Source organism: Rhineura floridana, chromosome 22 (assembly GCF_030035675.1).
Source record: "Rhineura floridana isolate rRhiFlo1 chromosome 22, rRhiFlo1.hap2, whole genome shotgun sequence".
Lineage (NCBI taxonomy): Eukaryota > Metazoa > Chordata > Lepidosauria > Squamata > Rhineuridae > Rhineura > Rhineura floridana.
In genome coordinates, this window is record NC_084501.1 from 6187980 (window position 1) to 6208621 (window position 20642).

General features: G+C 48.9%; 1 protein-coding gene across 2 annotated transcripts in view; it reads right to left on the bottom strand.

The window, feature by feature from the left end:
* Positions 1 to 20642, bottom strand: part of LTBP3 (latent transforming growth factor beta binding protein 3) — a 68512-nt gene that overhangs the window by 5818 nt on the left and 42052 nt on the right. Inside the window, exons 17-26 of one of the 2 annotated variants that reach the window (XM_061605685.1) lie at positions 20130 to 20252; positions 19431 to 19550; positions 17473 to 17601; positions 16618 to 16779; positions 14020 to 14103; positions 8039 to 8167; positions 6155 to 6292; positions 5567 to 5707; positions 1609 to 1770; positions 744 to 821 (exon numbers count right to left, since the gene is read on the bottom strand). In XM_061605685.1, the coding sequence (XP_061461669.1) occupies positions 744 to 821; positions 1609 to 1770; positions 5567 to 5707; positions 6155 to 6292; positions 8039 to 8167; positions 14020 to 14103; positions 16618 to 16779; positions 17473 to 17601; positions 19431 to 19550; positions 20130 to 20252 (1266 nt within the window). The remainder of the gene's footprint in view (positions 1 to 743; positions 822 to 1608; positions 1771 to 5566; positions 5708 to 6154; positions 6293 to 8038; positions 8168 to 14019; positions 14104 to 16617; positions 16780 to 17472; positions 17602 to 19430; positions 19551 to 20129; positions 20253 to 20642) is intronic. The other variant, XM_061605686.1, reaches the window with a different exon arrangement.

Consider the following 20642-nt stretch of genomic DNA (forward strand, 5'->3'; position numbering starts at 1 on the left):
AAAGCCAAGAGTCAAAATAAAAAGGGCACCAATTGTAAAAAGCCTCTCTGAAAATGAAGGTGTTAACCACCTGCGTAAAAATGGTGTTTGGGTGGGTGGGTTTCTGAACTGGTTGCACTGGGGCCACATTCACACTGTACATTTATTCCACTATTATCCCACGGTAAACAGTTGTGGTTTCCCCCAAAGAATCCTGGGAAGTGTAGTTTGTGAAGGGTGTTGAGAGTTGCTAGAAGACCCCTGTTCTCCTCACACAGCTACAATTCCCCGAGTAGTTTAACAGTCAGTCCTTTTCCCCAGAGAACTCTGGGAATTGCCGGCCTGTAAGGGGATGACGGCTTTCCTAACAACTCTCAGTATCCTTCACAAACTACACTTCCCAGAATTCTTTGGGGGAAACCATGACTGTTTAAAATGGAATCATCGTGGGATAAATATACAGCGTGAACGTGGCCACAGTTGGAAAGCTAATTCTGAAAAGGCTCATTTGGCAGTAGCCACCAGCCCCAAAGACGGCAGGACTCCCACAAGATCCTCAGCTCCAAATCGTTATCCTGGACTCAAAACCTACCGGCTTCAGACAAGAGAAGCACCACTGGGGGAGCGGGAAGAGCAGACACTGCCTGCAGAGCAGGACTTGTGCAGAAGTTCCCAGTCGAGGGGTTTTATTCCATGGGAGTTACGCAGGAGCCCCTCTGCTGCCTCCGGCCCCCTTGGACAGCCCCCCTCTCCCCCCTTCTCACCTTTGTGCACTTTGCCATACAAAGCACTGAAGTCCCAAAATGAGTTGCTCTCGCTTGGAGCCGACTGGCAGTTCAGGCCTGCAGGGGAGACACAAAAGCCACAGCAGCCCTCGTCGCCGTGGGCCACCCCCTCTCCACACACACAATAATGGCCAGGGGGGGGGCACTAGCACGTTAACCTCCAGAGAAAGAGAGGGAGATGCCCGGGCTCAATCGTCCCTAGAAGTCCCTCCACCTCGTCCAACACACGCAAGAGGCTACTCTTCAGTGGGCAGGGGAACAGCATTCTGCACAAGCTCAGAGGCACCTGCAACTTCCGTATCGTTCCACGTGCCCCAATACTGAAAAGAGCTGAATGCTGGGTATACCGGAAATCTCTTCGCTCTCTGCATGCTCAGAGGTACTCGACTTTTGAGGATTCCTTCGTATGGTTTAGGACTGGGCCCAGGTATTGAAAGTGGAAATTGCCTTCAGCCTTGGCACTCTGGACTAGCTAAACAAAAACAGAGAGACAAAAAACCCTCCTCCCCATAAAAGGCCTCCCTCGCCATCCCAGGTGCGTATTGAGGAGTGGCGGCTGGGGGCTCCATGTCAGTGGGGCACTGCATCCACTCCGGGTTTTAGTCTGAACTGTCAAAGAGCTGTCCGACACGATTTCAGCTTTCAGCCCCTTGGAAAGCTCCTTGAAAGGTCAGACTAAAACCCGGAGCAGATTCACTGCCCCACTGACATCGGAGCCACCAGCCTCCACCGGTGATGGGGCAGGAGGAGAAAAGCACTCTGCACATGCTCAGCGGCGCTCTTCCCTTCAGCCAACCACTCTTCTGCCACGTCTCCCTCCCCACTTCCCAGCACTCTTGGTTACCTGGGCCGCGTGGCGGGCAGGCGTGGCACTGGTACCCCCACCCTTTGCCGTAGCGGCAACAGCACTCCTCGAAGCTCAGCTGCTGCCCATTGAAAGGAGAGGAACACATCCCGTCCTCGCCTCGCTGCTGCCAGCAGACGTCACGACGGTCCGTTGCCCTGTCTGTGGAGGGGGGGAGCAGGGAGAAAGGACAGGCCAGCCGGAGGAACAACGTGTCTGCACACGGATACAGGCTCCCTCCCGTAAATCATCTTTTAAGCAATAGTTGCACGTCCAAATGGACACCCAGTCCTAGCTCGTAGACGCCCAGTGGACACATAACATTTAGTCCATGAACCAAGAACACAAATTCATATTGGGAGCCACTGAACTGAACCACTGACTAGAAGTATGAGATTTTGGTGAAACTGAACAGAAACAGTCGAACAGAGTGGCACATTACACAATAACTCTTAGGATTATTACAAACCACCAGTGCTTCTAAAAAACTCAACAAAATCTCTCTCCTTGTCCACTGCGATGTCTGGTTCTCTGTTATCTTCATCCTTTTCTTTTTTGGTAAGAATTCTGCTACAGAAGGGCATGAATTGTAAGCAGCAGTTTTTAATTTTAATTTAATTCATGTATTTTCTGGTGGGTGGGCAGGCTAGTAAGACTTTTTCTAGGCTAGGAACTTGTGTAAATGCATTTCCAAGGCTGTATGTTTCTTTTTAGTCTGAACCACTTTCGCCACCATCCAAATGTCAGGTACATGACAGAGAGGCTTCCACGTAGAAGCTATTTGGATGACAAAATGGACACCCAGGAACAATTCCTTAAAATAATGCCCTGCCCTCCCCTACACACAACCCTTGGAACCTCCCCCCTCCTGCCCACATCCAACCCAGCAGAAGCTAATGGATTATTGCGAAGTGTTATATGTGGGACTGCCATTACAAATGGTCTGGGAAATTCATGTGGTCCGAAATACGGCCGCAAGATGGCCAACCAGGACTAGTAAGAACAAAGAGGAGCCCTCCAGGCCAGTAGCCCATCTAGGCCAGCATCCGATTCTCAGTGGCCAACCAGGTGCCCGTTACAGGAAGCCCACAAGAAGGATCTGAGCGCAAGAGCATTTTCCCCTCCTGCAGTTTCCAGCACTTTAACCTCTGAGAGTGGAGGGAAAAGATAGTCATCATCGATCGCAGCCACTGACACTCTTACCCTCCACGAATGTGTCTCATTAACTATACTTTAGCCGGTGGCCATCACTGCCACGTGTGGGAGTGAATTCCATAATTTAACTTTGCCCTGTGCTTTCTTTTGCCTGTCCTGAATCTTCCCACATTCAGTTTCTTCAGGGGATGGGGGACCTTCAATGGAGGACTCCGAATCTGAAGGGGAATTGCGTGCGGGGCCTGCCCCAGAAGCAGCTCCGCAAGACGAGCCTGTGGAGCAAGTGCTCCACTGGCCCGAGGTTCATAGAATAGAATAGAATAGTAGAGTTGGAAGGGGCCTCTAAGGCCATCCAGTCCAACCCCCTGCGCAATGCAGGAATCCAAATCAAAGCATTCCCGACAGATGGCGGTCCAGCTGCCTCTTGAAGGCCTCCAGTGTCGGAGAGCCCACTACCTCTCTAGGTCATTGGTTCCACTGTCATATGGCTCTAACAGGAAGTTTTTCCTGATGACCAGTCGAAATCTGGCTTCCTGCAACTTGAGTCCATTATTCCGTGTCCTGCACTCTGGGACGATCGAGAAAAGATCCCGGCCCTCCTCTGTGTGACAACCTTTCATGTACTTGAAGAGTGCTATCATATCTCCCCTCAGTCTTCTCTTCTCAATGCTAAACATGCCCAGTTCTTTCAGTCTCATAGGGCTTTGTTTCCAGTCCCCTGATCATCCTTGTTGTCCTCCTCTGAACCTGTTCCAGTTTGTCTGGTCCTTGCACTGCTGCCCACTGTCTTGGAGATCTCCATTGCAGAAGCCCCAGGACAAGCAGACTCTCCCTACAAGACCGCTAGAAGCAGGCTGTGCCCCTTTAACTGAAGAGACCCCTTTCAGCAAAGGAGGGCCAGGCTGTCCCTACCCAAGGCTCAGTCTAAGGCTGGCTGTTGCTAAAACAACATCAGAGCTCTGCTCTCCTTTCGTGTCAGCCTGAGCCCCGCACGAGGACGTCTGGTCTTCCTTCAGAACTACACAGAGATTGTAGGGAGGTTGACGCCTTCCTTACCCAGGAATCACAGCATAGCTCTAATTGCTGTCCCTGTGCTAGCAACAGTGGATAGGGTTGCATCTGGATCGCTGAGGAGGGAATGACCTACTCACTCCCCGCTCCAAGCCCAGTAATTCCACTGCAGCCAAGGAAGAGGAGGAAGAGGCTCAAGAAGTGGGTGAGGTCTTGCTTGCAGGTGGCCAGATCCCAACCCCTGCTCTAAAGCCAGTTGCCAGAAGGATCCCAAACAGGACAGCCCAGACCTTAGAACAGCCTTTCCCAACCACTGGGTCCCCAGATGTTGCTGGACTACAATTCCCATCATTCCTGACTATTGGTCATGCTGGCAGAGGCTGATGGGAAGCCAAATTTTGACTGGACATCAGGAAAAACTTCATAACTGTTAGAGCCATACGACAATGGAACCAATGACCTACAGAGGTAGTGAGCTTTCCGACACTGGAGGCATTCAAGAGGCAGCTGGACAGCCATGTGTCGGGAATGCTTTGATTTGGATTCCTGCATTGCGCAGGGGGTTGGACTGGATGGCCTTATAGGCCCCTTCCAACTCTACTATTCTATGATTCTATGACCCAAAGGTTGGGAAAGGCTGCCCTAAAATCATCTTTGGAGGCGGCTCTTCTTCTCTGGGTGTCCCTGCCAAATAAGGTGATGCAGAAGATGACACTAGAGAGGGGGGCCTTTTCTGGGGTGGCACCCCAGCTGTGGAATGCCCTACCCCAGAGAGGCGCCTACCTTGTGGCCTTTTTGGCACCAGGTGCAGACCCTTTTATTTTCCCAGTATCCCACTTTGCAGATCTATTTTCGCTGTTGCTGGTTTTACTTTGATTTTATTCCAATGCTTTTTGACGGTGGTTTGGGTTTTTACATCTGTGTTGTATTTTATAGGTTGTTTGTTTTTAATTAGCATTTAAAGCACGGTGATACCACTTTAACAGTGATGGAGAATCCTGGGAACCATAGTTTGTTAACTCTGTGAGGTCAGCACCCTTAGCAATTCCCAGGATTCTCAGGGGAAGCCATGGCTGTTTAAAGTGGCATTATTATTATTATTATTATTATCATCATCATCAGTTGCCACTCTGGGTGAAGTACAAAATAAAATGTTTATATACATTAAACATTAAAAATCTGAAAACGATGAAGATAAAATCTAGCCCACCCCAAAAGCCTGCCTGAAGAGCCAGGTCTTCAAGGCCCGGTGGAAACTCATTGGAGAGGGGGCCTGGCGGAGATCATTTGGGAGAGAGTTCCACAGGGTGGGGGCCACAATTGAAAAAGCCCTCTCTCTAGTCCTCACCAGTTTGGCTGTTTTGACTGATGGGATGGAGAGAAGGTCTTTTGAGGCTGATCTTGTAGGGTGACATAGCTGATGATGCTGGAGGAGCTCCTTCAGATAGACTGGGCCGAAACCGTATAGGGTTTTAAAGGTCAAAACCAACACCTTGAATTGGGTCCGGCAAGCAACTGGTAACCAGTGCAACTCTTTTAGCACTGGAGTGATATGATCTCGTCGTCGGCTGCCTTTAATCAGGCGCGCCGCCGCATTCTGTACATTGCAACTTCCGGACCGTTTTCAAGGGTAACCCCACACAGAGAGCATTACAGTAGTCTAGGTGAGAGGAGACCAGGGCATGTACCACCCTTTAAATATATGGGGTGGATGTGACTGAAATCTGCACATTGCCCAGAGGACATTTTGTTGACAGGGGGTATAAAAATGCAGTAAATAAGTAGTTCTTACCTGCCTGGGTCTCTGGAAGCTGGCACTCCTTGCCACTGGGGTCCAAGGTCAAGGGAAGGTGACATTCGCAGGAGAAAGAGCCAACAGTGTTGGTGCAGCGCCCAAGTTTGCAGACCCCGGGATCCTGACATTCATCGATATCTGCATGGGCCAACCAGGGAACAAGCTGCTCATTCGTGTTTGTGCATCCAGAGTTACCCTTGCATCCAAGCCTATTCTGAACTGCACTGGTGGAGAGATACCTTTCCCACCATTAACTCTAACCATTGCACTGCAGTGCCTTGCAGCCCACAAGCCATAGTTGCTTTGTGTTCTCATTATCTTCCACCCTTCTCTTGCTACTGAGGATTACCTTCAGCGTGTGCCCTGCGTGAGGTCTTTGTCCGCTATTCCCTGCTCTTAAGAGCCAACACTTGGCTCAAACTGGTAAGGTCGTAGCAACAAGGACACCTTTGAAATGAATACCTGCCGCAACTGAGGCCTTCCTTAAAGGGCACAATAGTTAGAAACTGGCCTCGGATCTCCCACCCAGAGGGTCAAAGGGCAGCCAAAGCCTGGGCTTCTCCCAGCAGAAGGGACAGGACTCACCAATTTCACTGGCCACTATGCACTTCTTACGGGTGGGGTCATACGAGGTGGAGGCAGGGCAGGTGCAGCGGAAGCTGCCGCGGGTGTTTTCACAACGCCCATTCACACAGTTCGACTCGTCCAGACACTCATCCACGTCTAGGAGGAGAGAGGTGTGATCGGAATTCAGGTCCCCGCACGCACGCACACAGGGCAGAGCTTGGAAAAGTTACTTTTTTTGAACTACAACTCCCATCAGCTCATGCTGGCTGGGGCTGATGGGAGTTGTAGTTCAAAAAAAGTAACTTTTCCAAGCTCTGACCATGTGGTACTACTATCTGCCAATCAAAGGGTCCTTCCACAACAGGTGTTTATTCTGGAATTGCCACCAAGTATTCCCTCTTTTTTTAAAAAGAAAAGAAAATAGGGCATCTGCATGACCTACCAAATTGCTGTTCGCCCGGGCGCATTTTTGGGAGGAAGGAACAGAGCAGCAGCAGTCCTTTCAGGTGTGGATCATCTTACTTAGCCTTCCTATTCTTCCTGTCCTCTTTATGAGGCATAGTATTTATTTATTTATTCATTCATTCATTCATTCAATTTAAGTATTTCTATACCACCACGGCAGAAAATATCAGGGCCGCGTACAATGTTAAAACATAAATCACTATTTAAAAAAATAAAAATACAATCATTTGGCTCATCAAAAATAAAAATTAAACCACTGCAAAGGCCTGCTGGCATAAAAAAAAAGTATGCCAGAGATACCTGAAAGTCAAAAAGCGAGGGTGCCTGACAAATCTCTACTGGAAGGGTGTTCCACAGCACGGGACCAGCAACACTAAATGCCCAACTTCTGGCTGAGGCCAGTCAGGCCTCTGTAACACAAAGGACAACTAACAGTGCTCCTCTGGATGATCTCACTGATCGAGCTGGGATATTAAGGCTCTCAGCTGGTCCTGAAGGTATGCTGGACCCAAGTTGTTTGTGGCGAGCCCTATTTTGATATTTGCATTTTGACACATGCATGACATTTTGGACGAGGCTTTCCATTTCAATACAGCCTTCACAATAACCTTTTCCAATCAGCACTCCTTGAACTGCAGGCTGTTGTTTTCGAACAGGTTTTTCTAAAAGTCGTGCTAAAAACAGTTCTTCACCTACTTTTTTAAACTGTGCAGTAGTCCTTAAACAAAAATGTAGAGTAGCACAAATTTAAATATTAAGTTGTTTTTTTAAAACGCACCGCAAAAGTTGCACCCTCGGCTGCCTTTTTAACTCTCCCTTCCACGAGGCTGCAACATGCGCCCATTTACTGTGGAAGGACAAATAGTGTTTTCCGGGGACAGCTAGTTGGCTGCTGTGGGAAAAAGAGGTTACTGGGCTAGAAAGGCCTTTGGAGTCATCCCGCAGGGCTCTTCTTAAGCAAGAGCTATCTGCCCCACTTCTCCAACCCAGCTTCTCTTAAAGGTTTCTGCCCCATCTGTCTAAAACAGCCACACCTGAACGTGGCCGTTCCCCCCTCACTCTTGAGTTCCGGCACGTTCAATTCACACTGCCCTGCTCTGAAGCAGAAAAGGAGATGCACAGGGATCTTCCCATTTAGAAGCGCTCTCCAGGGCAAAAGGCCTCCATTTACAACTGCATGCCTGAAAGGGTTTGTAGCTCGGTGGCAGGGCCCCTGCCTTGGATGCAGAAGGTCCCAGGTTCAATCTCCAGCGTCACCAGGTAGGGCTGAGAGAGAGAGACTCCTGTGGCAAAGCCTGGAGAGCCGCTGCCAGTCAGACAAACTGAGCGAGATGGACCAATGGTCTGACTCAGTATAATGCACCTTCCTGAGCTCTTTATTGCATAGGCTACCACATTGCCTCCCACAGGATGCATGCACACACTGGGCCTTCCTACCGACACACTCCAAGAGGTTCGCGTCGTAGTAGAAGCCTTGCTTGCAGTAACACTCATAGCCAGGCTGGGTGTTGATGCACTTCCCTTCTTTGCAGATCTCTTCCCCAAATAAGGCACATTCATCGATGTCTGCAGCAGAAAGAGAGAAGAGGGGGTTCATCCAGGGAATCCGCACCCACCCAGCAGCACCAAGATCATAACACACGCTCGTATTCTTGCATTTGTATTTAATGTTTTGACAGTTTTTGATATATCTTTTGTAATTTGATGATTAAGTGGTTTTTATATTGTATGTGAAGTGTTTTTATTGACGTACACCGCCCAGAGAGCTTGCTATGGGCGGTATAAAAGTTGAATTAAATAAATAAATAAATAAATAAAATCATAAAACACACATAGGCAACGAAAAGAAGCAAAAAAAAAAAACCCACAGAAATTCATGCAGTATCTATGTGACAATGGGTGCAACAAACAGGCAGAAAAACCCATTAAGTTGTCTGCCAAGACCCTCAGCAATTTTCATGTGGCCCATGGGATAGGAAGTTTGGGAACCCTTGTGCTACGGGACTGCTCACTGATTAGGGTGACTAGGACCACCACTAGGGGTTTGCCTGGAAGCAACTTGGGTCACAATTTGGGGCATGATCAAAACAGGGATAAATGAACCCTTGAATGACTGGTTGATGCTTCTTAATGCCCAATGGATGCTCTCTTTATTAGAGCTGAGATGGTTATCAAGAAAACTAAGACCCCTTTGGAATGTTTGGGGATTTAAATTTTTAAAAAGGACAGTGATACAGACACAACTTTCTTCAGCCCTGCTATGCAAGTCTGTGAAATGGAACTTAAAAAGTGGCAGTAGTTATACTCACAAACCTGGAGATTAATTTTAGGTGTTGTATTGAAATGGAAATGGACTGCCTTCAAGTCGGTCCTGATTTATGGCGACCCTATAAACAGGGTTTTCATGGTAAGCGGTATTCAGAGGGGTTTACCATTGCCTTCCTCTGAGGCTGAGAGGCAGTGGCTGGCGCAAGGTCACCCAGTGAGCTTCCTGGCTGTGTGGGGATTCGAACCCTGGTCTCCCAGGGTCCTAGTCCAACACTCTAACCACTACGCCACACTGGCTCTCTGTTGTATATAAAAATCAGTTGAGCACTATTACCTAGCAAAATGGTACTCAAACTTTCCCCTCCACAGACCATCTGAAAATTGCTGAAGGTCTTGGCAGTCTGCGGACTTGGCAGATTTTTCTGCCTGTCGCAGCAATCGTAATCCGCTGTCCTAGATGCTGTCTGATTTTAAACAATATTTACTACAGCCATGCCATTGACCACCTAGAATGAAACTCGCAGACCACAGTTTGGGAACCGCTGACCTAGTGGAAGGCTGGCTAACTTTTTTGACTTTGAGGGCCACATTGAGGGTTCACCACCCCGCGAAGGGCCACATGCCAGGGTTGTACACAGACTTGCAGGCACCTGGGCAAGCACAAGTACACAGACACACTCAGCAGGGGGGGGGGAAGGAGACAGGCAGCCTGCACACATCTACAAGTGGGGCGGAGGACCTGGGAACAGTACACACACACACACACAAGAGCACTGTTGTACCCTAGGGTAGTGTTGATGTCGCAGGGACGTGTCCTGCCCCAGCACTGACCTGGAGAGGATGAACAACCCCCCCCCTCCGCTCGGCACCATTGTTAGAAGGTCTGAGAGAGGAAACAGGGAGAAGCGATTTTTTCCTGTCTTTGAACTCGCTCTGAGACCTTCTCTGCGACCACTCCGGGGTGTGTGTGAGCTTTTGGCAAAGGGTAATAGGGGGTGACATCACCCTGTCCCCCATTTATGAAATCCAGGGAGAAGTTGAAAGCTCTCCACTCTCAGCAGCCTCATGGTGGGGCTCCACCATGCCACCTGCTACACAGTTTTCCCCCCAAAGAAGGCTGGAGGGGCGCCAAAAATTGCTTTGGGGGTCAGATGCGGCTCGTGGGCTACTCACCCCTGATCTAGTGCTTGGAGGGAACATTAATCTTCAGTAAGTAACAGGAAGGCAGAGGCAGCCGAGCTGGGACTGGTGGGCCGAAACAACCTCGGGTGCCTCTCTCTGGAGATCTGAGGTGGGCACCAGACCCAGGAGTGCTTGTGTGATACTCTCCAAGTCTCTCCTCATCTTGTTGGACTGTAAATCCAAGGGTCTTAATAATTTGTGGGTGTAGCCAATGTTAGTCCTACTCAGAGTAGACCCACTGAAATTAAAGTCATGTCTAACTCAGGCCCATAAATTCCAATGGATCTACTCTGAGCTGGATACAATAAAAACAAAAAATGGAAATGGACTGCCTTCAAGTCGATCCCGACTTATGGCGACCCTATGAATAGGGTTTTCATGATAAGCGGTATTCAGAGGGGGTTTCCCATTGCCTCCCTCTGAGGCTAGTCCTCCCCAGCTGGCTAGAGCCCACTCAGCTTGCCACAGTTGCACAAGTCAGCCCCTTCCTTGTCTGCAGCTGCCAGCTGGGGGGCAACTGGGCTCCTTGGGACTATGCACCTTGCCCACGGCTGCACAGGTGGCAGGGCACGTCACCCCTGAGCCATTCCCTGTGGGGGTGATCTTTAGCTGGCCCTTGACACCCAGTAGACACGGGCAGGGATTTGAACTCACAGACCCTGGACTCCCAGCCAGGCGCTCCTCCCCACTGGGCTATACCAGCTGTGTATATTATTTATTTATTATTTATTTATTAGACTTTTATACCGCCCGACTAGCAATAGCTCTCTGGGCGGTGAACAACAGAAATACAATAAAATACGCAGTAATACAACAAAGACATATAAAAATAAAACAATCTAAAATCAATTACAACAGATTTAAAATTAAGTTAGCTTAAATTAAAATTAAAATTAAAATGCCTCGGAAAAGAGGAAGGTTTTAACTTGGCGCCGAAAGGATAACAATGTCGGCGCCAAGCGCACCTCCTCGGGGAGACTGTTCCAGAGTTCGGGGGCCACCACTGAGAAGGCCCTAGATCTTGTCACCACCCTCCGGGCCTCTCTATGAGTCGGAACCCGGAGGAGGGCCTTCGTAGTAGAACGTAGTGCACGGGCTGGTTCGTATCGGGAGAGGCGTTCCGACAGGTATCTTGGTCCCGCGCCGTATAAGGCTTTATAGGTTAATACCAACACTTTGAATCTGGCCCAGAAGCATATTGGTAGCCAGTGCAGGTGAGCCAGAACAGGTGTTATGTGCTCGGACCGCTTGGTCCTTGTTAACAATCTGGCCGCCGCATTTTGCACTAGCTGTAGCTTCCGAACTGTCTTCAAAGGCAGCCCTACGTAGAGCGTGTTGCAGTAATCCAAACGCGAGGTTACCAGAGCATGTACAACTGATGTAAGGTCCTCCTTACTCAAACAGGGACGTAGCTGGGCTACCAACCAAAGTTGGTAGAACGCATTTTGTTCCACCGAGGCTACTTGAGCCTCAAGTGAAAGGGAAGAGTCTAAGAGGACTCCCAGACTACGAACCTGCTCCTTTAGGGGGAGTGTAACCCCATCCAGGACAGGGTATATATCCACCATCCGATCAGAGAAACCATCCACCAACAGCATCTCAGTCTTGTCAGGATTGAGCCTCAGTTTGTTAGCTCTCATCCAGTCCATTGTCGCAGCCAGGCAACGGTTCAGCACATCGACAGCCTCACCTGAAGAGGATGAAAAGGAGAAGTAGAGCTGCGTGTCATCAGCATACTGATGACAATGCACTCCAAAACTCCTGATGACCGCACCCAGCGGCTTCATATAGATGTTGAAAAGCATGGGAGACAAAACCGACCCCTGCGGGACCCCACATTGGAGAGCCCACGGTGTCAAACAATGTTCCCCAAGCACTACCTTCTGGAGACGGCCCGCCAAGTAGGAGCGGAACCACTGCCAAGCAGTACCTCCAACTCCCAACTCCGCAAGCCTCTCCAGAAGGATACCATGGTCGATGGTATCAAAAGCCGCTGAGAGATCAAAGAGAATCAACAGAGTTACACTCCCTCTGTCCCTCTCCCGACATAGGTCATCAAACAGGGCGACCAAGGCCGTCTCAGTGCCAAAACTGGGCCTAAAACCCGATTGAAATGGATCAAGATAATCGGTTTCATCCAATAGCGCCTGGAGCTGGCCAGCAACCACTCGTTCCAAGATCTTGCCCAGGAATGGAACATTCGCTACCGGTCTGTAGCTGTTGAAATTTTCTGGGTCCAAGGAAGGTTTTTTCAGAAGTGGTCTCACCACTGCCTCTTTCAGACAGCCAGGGACCACTCCTTCTCGTAAAGAGGCGTTAATCACTTCCTTGGCCCAGCCAACTGTTCCATCCCTGCTAGTTTTTATTAGCCAAGAGGGGCAAGGATCCAGTACTGAAGTGGTTGCACGTACCTGCTGCCAAGTATCTAGTGATCTCACCTCTAAAGAAGATCACAACACAGCACCCTGGGATTCCTCACTGCCGAGGGAATTGTGGGTGTGCGCATAACAGGATCATTAACCATCACAAGACACAATCACAGGGTTTTAGCATTGGAAAGGGCGCTGAAGGTCATCTAGTCTGACCACTGGTTTGTGTTTTTTTTAAAGGATTAAGGCAGGGCTGGGATACAGGTTTGAGCCCAAGGGCCTTATTCCCTCATAAGCAGCCCTCCAGGATCTGCATGCACTGGTGGGAACCAATGAAAGCAACTCTTAACCTTTGTTCACTAGGTTACACTCCTGCCCCCGGTAAAGGCTGACCCATTAAGGCAGATTGGGCACTGCCACACCAAGCTCCGTCTTGATTCCTCCAAGCCCCCCTGTCAGGACAGCCCCTGTTAGCTTCCTCCTCCTTAATCCTTACTCCTTAGAACTCAGCAGGGAGGAGGGTGGAGACAAAACTAGAATTAGCTGGCCCTGCCTGTCATTGGCTCTGGTCCCTCCTCTCAGCGGAGGCTGGCGGCTCCAATGTCACCGGGGCAGTATATCCACTTTGGGTTTTAGTCCGAACTTTCAAGGAGCTCAGCATCTTGGACAGCTCCTTGAAAGTTTGGACTAACACCCGGAGCGGATTCACCGCCCCACTGACATCGGAGCCGCCAACCTCCACTGGCGCCTATCATTGGCTCTGGCTCTACCTACTGTTGGCCTCCTGGTCTTCTGCCCCACCAGTCCTGATGGGCACCAGCCGCCACTGCCTGCCATCCAAAAGTTAGAGGTTTCTGTGCATCTGTACCCTATATCTCTCCAGCCAGACAAAAGCACCCGAGGAGGTGGTTTGGAGGGCATCCTTGAGGGCCAGACGGAGAGGTCTGAAGGGCCACTTGAGCTTCCCCGCCGCTTGATTAAACACATTTGTGGAGGGTAGAGGCAGGTATGGGGGACCTATGGCCCTCCAGACGTTGCTGGACTGCAACTGCAAATGTCCCCAATCATTGGCACACTGGCTGGGGATGATGAGAGCTGGAGTCTAAAAGTAACTGAAGGGCCATGGGGTTCCCCATCTCTGATCTATGGGAAAGGTGGACTACCAACAGCTGTCAAAGATACACACACACCCTGGCTAGGGAAGTGCTAGAATTCCACCCAGTTCAGATTTGGTACTGAATTTCCCATTAATTCCCTTATTCTCAGTCCTTGAGGATTGGATTTTAATGTAGCAAATTTCCGCTGCTATTCTTGAAAATGTACTTTTTAAAAAAAAGAAGCCTCCAAAACAGATTGTAAACGTGATAACCGATATTTCCTTTAAAAATATCAGAATTTCCTTCAAAATTATTGGTTAATGTTTTTTCAGAGTGAAAAAAATGACAGATCAGTAAAAGCAGCAACTAGCCGATAAAAAACAAACTCGAACCGAGAGCAGCCTGTAAGGTCGACGGAATGCTGTCGAACCAGCACTGGCCAACAGATCTCACCCCTACCCCCCCCCGCATATCTCTGGATGCCAAAGGTCAAGAGACTCACCACGATGCGCCGGGATGCCGTAGTTGAGGATGGTGTCATCCAGAATGAAGCCTTTTCCATCAGGGCAGAGAGTTTGGAACTCAACTATGGAGGAGGGCGGAATGGGGGAGGGAGAGACATGAAGAAGTCGATAAATAAATGTATTTATTTATTACATTTATACCCTGCCTTTCTTAGAATCATAGAATAGTAGAATTGGAAGGGGCCTATAAGGCCATCAAGTCCAACCCCCTGCTCTTTTCACGATAGAAACCCAAGGTGGCTTACATATGGTTCCCTGGCGGTCTCCCATCCAGGCCCTGACCAGACCTGACCCTACTTAGCTTCAGCAGGGACCTGGCCTTATGTGCCTTCAGACCACAGCCTGGGAATAAATAAGCAAAAGACTTCAGCCTAAAGCCACAGACTGTAAGGACCACCCATTCGGCAAGTCTATCTGCCTGTTGGGGGATTTATCCAGGGTTGGCAAAGCGGTTTTAAGCTTTTCTGCCATCACACAAAGGTCTACTTTATACCAAGCAAGACTCATTTGTCCTTCTAGCACAATGTTGTCTGCTCTGACCGGCAGCAGCTCTCCAGGGTCTCAGACCGAGACGGGCCTTCCCATCACATTCTATCTGATCCTTTTAATGGGAGATGCCGAGGGTTGAACCTGGACACCTTCTGCATGGAGAGCAGGTGCTCTGCCATTCAGGTGCATAGGTAGGTATCAAGCAGGTAGCCTTATATCAGCTCAGACTTCTCTGTCCAGCTCTTCATTGCCTGTTCTGATGGACAACAGCAACCCAGGATCTCTCACCCCAGGCTATCTGATCCCTTTAAGTGGGGAGTCTGCAGATGCGCCGAATCTGGGACTTTCTGCACGCAAAGCAGGGGCGCTGCCACTGAGCGACTTTCTGCCCCACCACAGACCAATAATTGGGTGTTAGAACAAATTAAACCAGAACTGTCACTAGAAGCTAAAATGATGAAACTGAGGTTATCCTACATCATGAGAAGACAGGATTCACTAGAGAAGACCATAATGCTGGGAAAAACAGAAGGGAGTAGAAAAAGAGGAAGGCCAAACAAGAGATGGATTGATTCCATCAAGGAAGCCACAGTCCTGAACTTACAAGGTCTGAACAGGGTGGTTCACGACAGATGCTCTTGGAGGTCGCTGAGTCATAGGGTCACCTTAAGTCGTAATCGACTTGAAGGCACATAACAACAACAATAATTCACTCAATTATATGTCTGGATAGCCTTGCTGAAATGAAAGTTTTCAGTAGGTTTCTGAAACGATACAGCAACGGTGTCTGCCTAATGTCAATAGACAGGGAGTTCCAAAGCAAGCTCTGACTGACTCCTGACAAATGTGGAATGACCATCAGATGGCTCTTGTAAAAGTGCTGCAGACTGAAGCAGTCACAGAGGCACGTAGGCATGTAACAGCAACAAACCCCTTGAACACAGGAAGCTGCCCTTATGCCACATCAGCCTGTTCACCCACTCAGTATTGCCGACTCTGACTGCCAGCAGTTCACCACGGTCCCGGGGGAGTCTTTCCCAACCCCTGTCACCTGATCCTTATAAATTAAAGATGCTTGATTGAACTTGGGATCTTTTGCAGGTGAAGCAGATATTTGACCACCGAGTCCCTGTCCCCTTACCCCTGCTCCAGGGAGCCCCGCTCGCATCAGCCGGTCTGCTGAAGAATCCCTGAACATTACAGGGAAACACAGGAGCTTACGAAGCCGCCGGAATCTGAGTCAGGTTATTGGTCCATTGAGCTCAGGACTGTCTACCCCAAACTGTGGTCTGCGGACCACCAGTGGTCCACGCGCTTCATTCACGTGGTCCGCGGCTTATCTGTGAACTTGTGTTTGACGATGGGAGCTGACACATCCACCCCATTAGATATTCATATCGATTTTTAATTGTGTTTTCATGGCTTCTTTGATTACAGAATTCAAGCAGTAACACAATAAAATGCCACTGTACAAGAAATCAGAGCAGAAAACGGAATTCAGCATCACAGAGCACTTTACAACCCGCGACAGCCACCCAGCAAGAGAGACCTTGTTCTTGCCTTTTCTTGGCATTGTATTTTGCTCAGCCATTTTGAGGGCCTTTCCAGAGCTTGGAAAAGTTACTTTTTTAAAACTACAACTCCCGTCAGCCCCAGCCAGCATGGCCACTGGATTGGGCTGATGGGAGTTGTAGTTCAAAAAAAGTAACTTTTCCAAGCTCTGCCCGTAGCTGCACTGAAGTTACAAATGTTCTGTGCACGCATCCTTCTGCTGTTACTGAAAAATCAATGAGCATTTTTTAAAAACCACAATTCCTACAACAGGCCAAAAAACCCAAATCATTATGCGGCCTGGGCAAGACCTTCAGGAAGCGTTCTGTTGGGATAAAATAAAGTTTGGGAATCGCTGGTCTGCACTGGTCTTCCCCAGACCTACCAGGAGATGCAAGGCAGGTCCTCTTCCACTGAGCTATGACCCTTCCCCTAAACATCTGAGGGTGACGGCACTCAACAGGAGGTGGCATCGCTATGAAGGTCTCCTGATCCACACATACACACACTCCGTTCGTCTCTCCCCTCATACTTACTAGAATTGAGTACAGGACAAGGATAGATTTCACAGTGGTCCCCCCAGCCTGCCCCAAGGGAGCAACAGCACTCCTGGCGGGTAATATTGGTGGCGAGGACGCTGTCGCAGAAGACAGTGTCATCAAAGTTCAGGTAGCACTCTTTTTTGTTGTGGGGCAGCTCTAGGGAGAGAGAGAGAGGGAGAGAGAAATGTCATCCACTCCCTGCAACAAAGAGCCCCCCTTCCAGGCCTGCCAGCGACTCCTCACTAGGGGGGGGGGGAGAAATCTGATTCAGTTCACATTTAAAGCCGAATCCATCAAATTCACACTTTCCGAAACAATGGGCTTATCTCCGACATACATTTAAAGCACTCTTATACCACTTTAACAGTCATGGAGAATCCTGGGAACTGTCGTTTGTTAAGGGTGTTGAGAATTGTAGCAATCTGGGAACCGAAACACAGCCATCTTTCAAAATGTGCACTGCGCTGAATTTTCTGATGCGGTTCTCCAATCAAACAGGGGTTACAAAAATGCATATATTAGAGAGAAACGGGCATAAAAATGAATGTACTGGTGAAAAGAGCACGCAACTATGCATCATTTTAGGAGAAATTGCTTGCAAAAAGGTGCATGTTAGTCAAAGCGGCATACAAAAATGTTTTCTTAGGAGAAATTGGCTGAAGAGTTTTCATGAGGATTTAAAAACAAATCTGCAAATTGCTGCAGAAATGTGAAGAACTGAATTTAAGATTGGAAAAATGGGAAAGTGAGATCCTTCCATCCCTACCCCTCACCAACCACAACTGCCCCCCCAGGTGGTCTCTCTCCCCCCCCCCACTACTCTCTGTCCCTCACATGCGTCACCCTCACCCTCACAGCTCTGTCGGTCTTCGGAAGGAGTAAATCCTTCATCACAGGTGCACAAAAAGGAGCCATCAGTGTTTTCGCATGTCCCGTGCGGCTGGCAAAGGTCAAGGTCTTTCGCACACTCGTCGATATCTGGGGAGGCAAAGCTGCACTTGTTGGTGCCACAGGCTGAAGGCGACACACTTTGACTGAACCCAAATCTCACCTCTTGGTCTCGGTGCAATTCCATCAATGCCTGGATCTGTTCAGGTCTTTTCTGGGGGTGGCCCCGTCCATACCTCTGGAAGATGTCCCCCTCCCTTTGGCAAGTTTTAAGAAAACCTTTAACACACTTTTATTCTGGTCTGCTTTTTGTTAATTGTTGCAATACTGTAATTGTGACCACTCCGTTTTAAGGGGGCGTCAGGAGGTTTTAATTCAGGGGTGGCTAACCTTTCGGGGGGCAATGGCCACACTGACAATCGGCCACACCTCCAAGGGTCACATGCTTGTGGGGTGGGAGAGTGGCCAATGTTCTACAAATACAGACCACGCTCTGCACATGGAAACCAAACATTTGATTTGGTTACATGTTTTATGGTTTTTAGTTGCTTTAAACAGTTTTTATTTTATTTTTAATTGTATTTTTATTGCAGAAGCGTTTGCTGCCCTGGTCCTTTGGAAGGAAGGGTGGGATATAAATTTAATAAATAAATGAATAAATAAATATAAAACACAAACTTTCCCTCACACACACACACACACATGCACTCACCCACACTTGAAGCCATAATTCCAGTCCTCTCCACGCCAGCAATGGGTGAGGTGGGGGGCTGGAAGCACCGCCTTTTACTCTTACAGAGCAGTCCGGCAGCTTATTGCTGATCTCAGTATTGTGGGGCTGAAATCAGAGGCAAAAGATCCCTCTGCCTGCTCTTTAGAGGGGATCTGCCCCTCCAGAAACAAAGTGGGGGCTGGAGAGGCATTTCCTACAGCATGGCCCCTGGGTTAATTACCCCTGTTTTAATTTGACAAGTTAAATTTGATTATATAATCGGAGCAAAGTAACTGTTTAAAGTGTTGCAACTGATTGGGATGGTTTTGTTTGCCAATATTTTTTAGTACCCCATGCAAAACGCATTCTTGAATGTTGTTAATGATTTGTTTTTGGTCGCATTTAGAACTGGTACAGGACGGCAGTGCGACTTTTTGTCATTTCTATGGGTTATGCAAATTAAAAATGACACGAGATTTTGGGTTATACAAATTAAAAATGACACGAGATTTTGTTTTTCAGTGAATTTTGTAAACTGCGTCTTAAAAAGCAACCGGTGCATGATTTAATACACACACACACACGGGAGGTGGTAGCATTCTGCCCAATTCAGATTTGGTACCAAATTTCCCATTTATTTGCTATTGCTGCTGATTAGATTTTTTATGCAAGGATTCTCCATGGCTATTTTCGGAAACAGTGTTTAAAAAAAAAAAATCCTTGTCCAAAGTATTGATATTTATATTTTATCACTATTTCCTTTAATTTATCAGCATTTCCTTTCAAAATATTGGTATTTTTCAATAACATTGATATTAATATCAGTCTTTTTTCTGAAGGGAGGAAAATGAATCGGTAAAAGCAATGGCTTGCAAAGAACGGACTTGAATCAATACCAGCCTTCTGGGTCAAAGGAATGCTTTTGAACCGGAACTGGCCAACGGATCCCATCCCTAACACCCACACACACACACACACACGCTGTCTTGCAAACTCACATACAGCACAGGGAAGGGAGTGGCTTGTGTGTGGGGAGGGAGATGCTCCTCCCCCATTCAGGGGCAGAGCTTTCATTCAGATAGTGGTGTGGTTTTCCATTCCGGGGCGGAGTCTACATAGGGTAGGCTTGGTTTTGTGATTCATTAGTAGAGCCAGCCTCCCCCAGTCCCGGGTCACAAACCTGCTGCTGGCAAGGGAAACTGCTCACCTTGGCACTTCCGACCACTCTCCAGCTGATAGCCTGCCCGGCACAGGCACTGGTAGGAGCCCACCGTGTTCAGGCACTCGCCCCCCACGCAGGCTGCTGGGAAGTCACACTCATTCACGTCTGCAGGAACAGAGGAGAGAGGAAAGGGGAAGGTCCCCATCTAAAAGCAGAAGGTGGTGGTGGGCAAGTAGCTTGCCTGGAAAACTCGCGCCCTCCAAAACCTAAGAGGTTGGCTGTGGTTCATCAGCGACAAAAGAAAAAGAACTCTAGACATGCTCAATGACATTCTCATCTCCAGTACCACTTTTTGTGCTGTAAGGCTGAGCCATGGCCACCTGAGTCTCTGGCCATTAAGGAAGAATGCCACACACACACACCCCTTGCCCATCGAACCTCTTCCCTATTTCTCAGGGAATACCCTGCCAAAAAACCCCATACCTAACCCAGGGTTCGTTGTGTTTGAAAAAAGGAAGGAGCCGAGGGCCTCAAGCCTGTGATGCGGGCAGAATGGCTTCAGCTCCTCAGGCACTCTGCCCATGCTCAGAGACCCTTGCTCCCCAACTACATCTCCTTCTCGGCATCACATGTGGAATCCAAAACTGGCTTTGGGGCTCAAAGGGTGCCTTGTTAAGGTGCCTTCCAAATCCCCTGCCAATACGAGGTTTGTCAGTTGTTTGAACCATCCCTGTCTGCTCTCACCTTCGCAGCGTGGCCCGTCCTTCACTGCCTGGAAACCGGCTGGGCACTGGCACTTGAAGGACCCCAGGGTGTTCACACACACCCCATGGGCACAGAGAGACCCATTCTCACACTCGTTGACATCTGCAAGGAGAGAAGCAAGTCAGCTGACCTCTGTGGGGGTGTCTGTCTAATGCTGCCTTCCCCAAGCTGGTGCCCTCCAGGTGTTGTGGGACTACAACTCCCATCAGCCCAGTGATGACGGACAATGGAAGTTGTAGCCCAGTAACATCTGGGAGTGCCACTGATTCCTCGTTCCCTGCTCTAGTAAAGCCCCTCCCTGGACATTGTATGTATTTCTTAATTAAATGTTTATGCCACCCTTCCTCCCAGCAGCCAAGGAAGGCACACATGGTTCCCTCCACTACTTTATTCTCACAACAACCCTGTGAGGCAGGTGACTGGCTCAAGGTTACACACCGAGCCTCATGGCTCAGTAGAGATTTGAACTCATGTCTTCCCCAGTGCTCACCA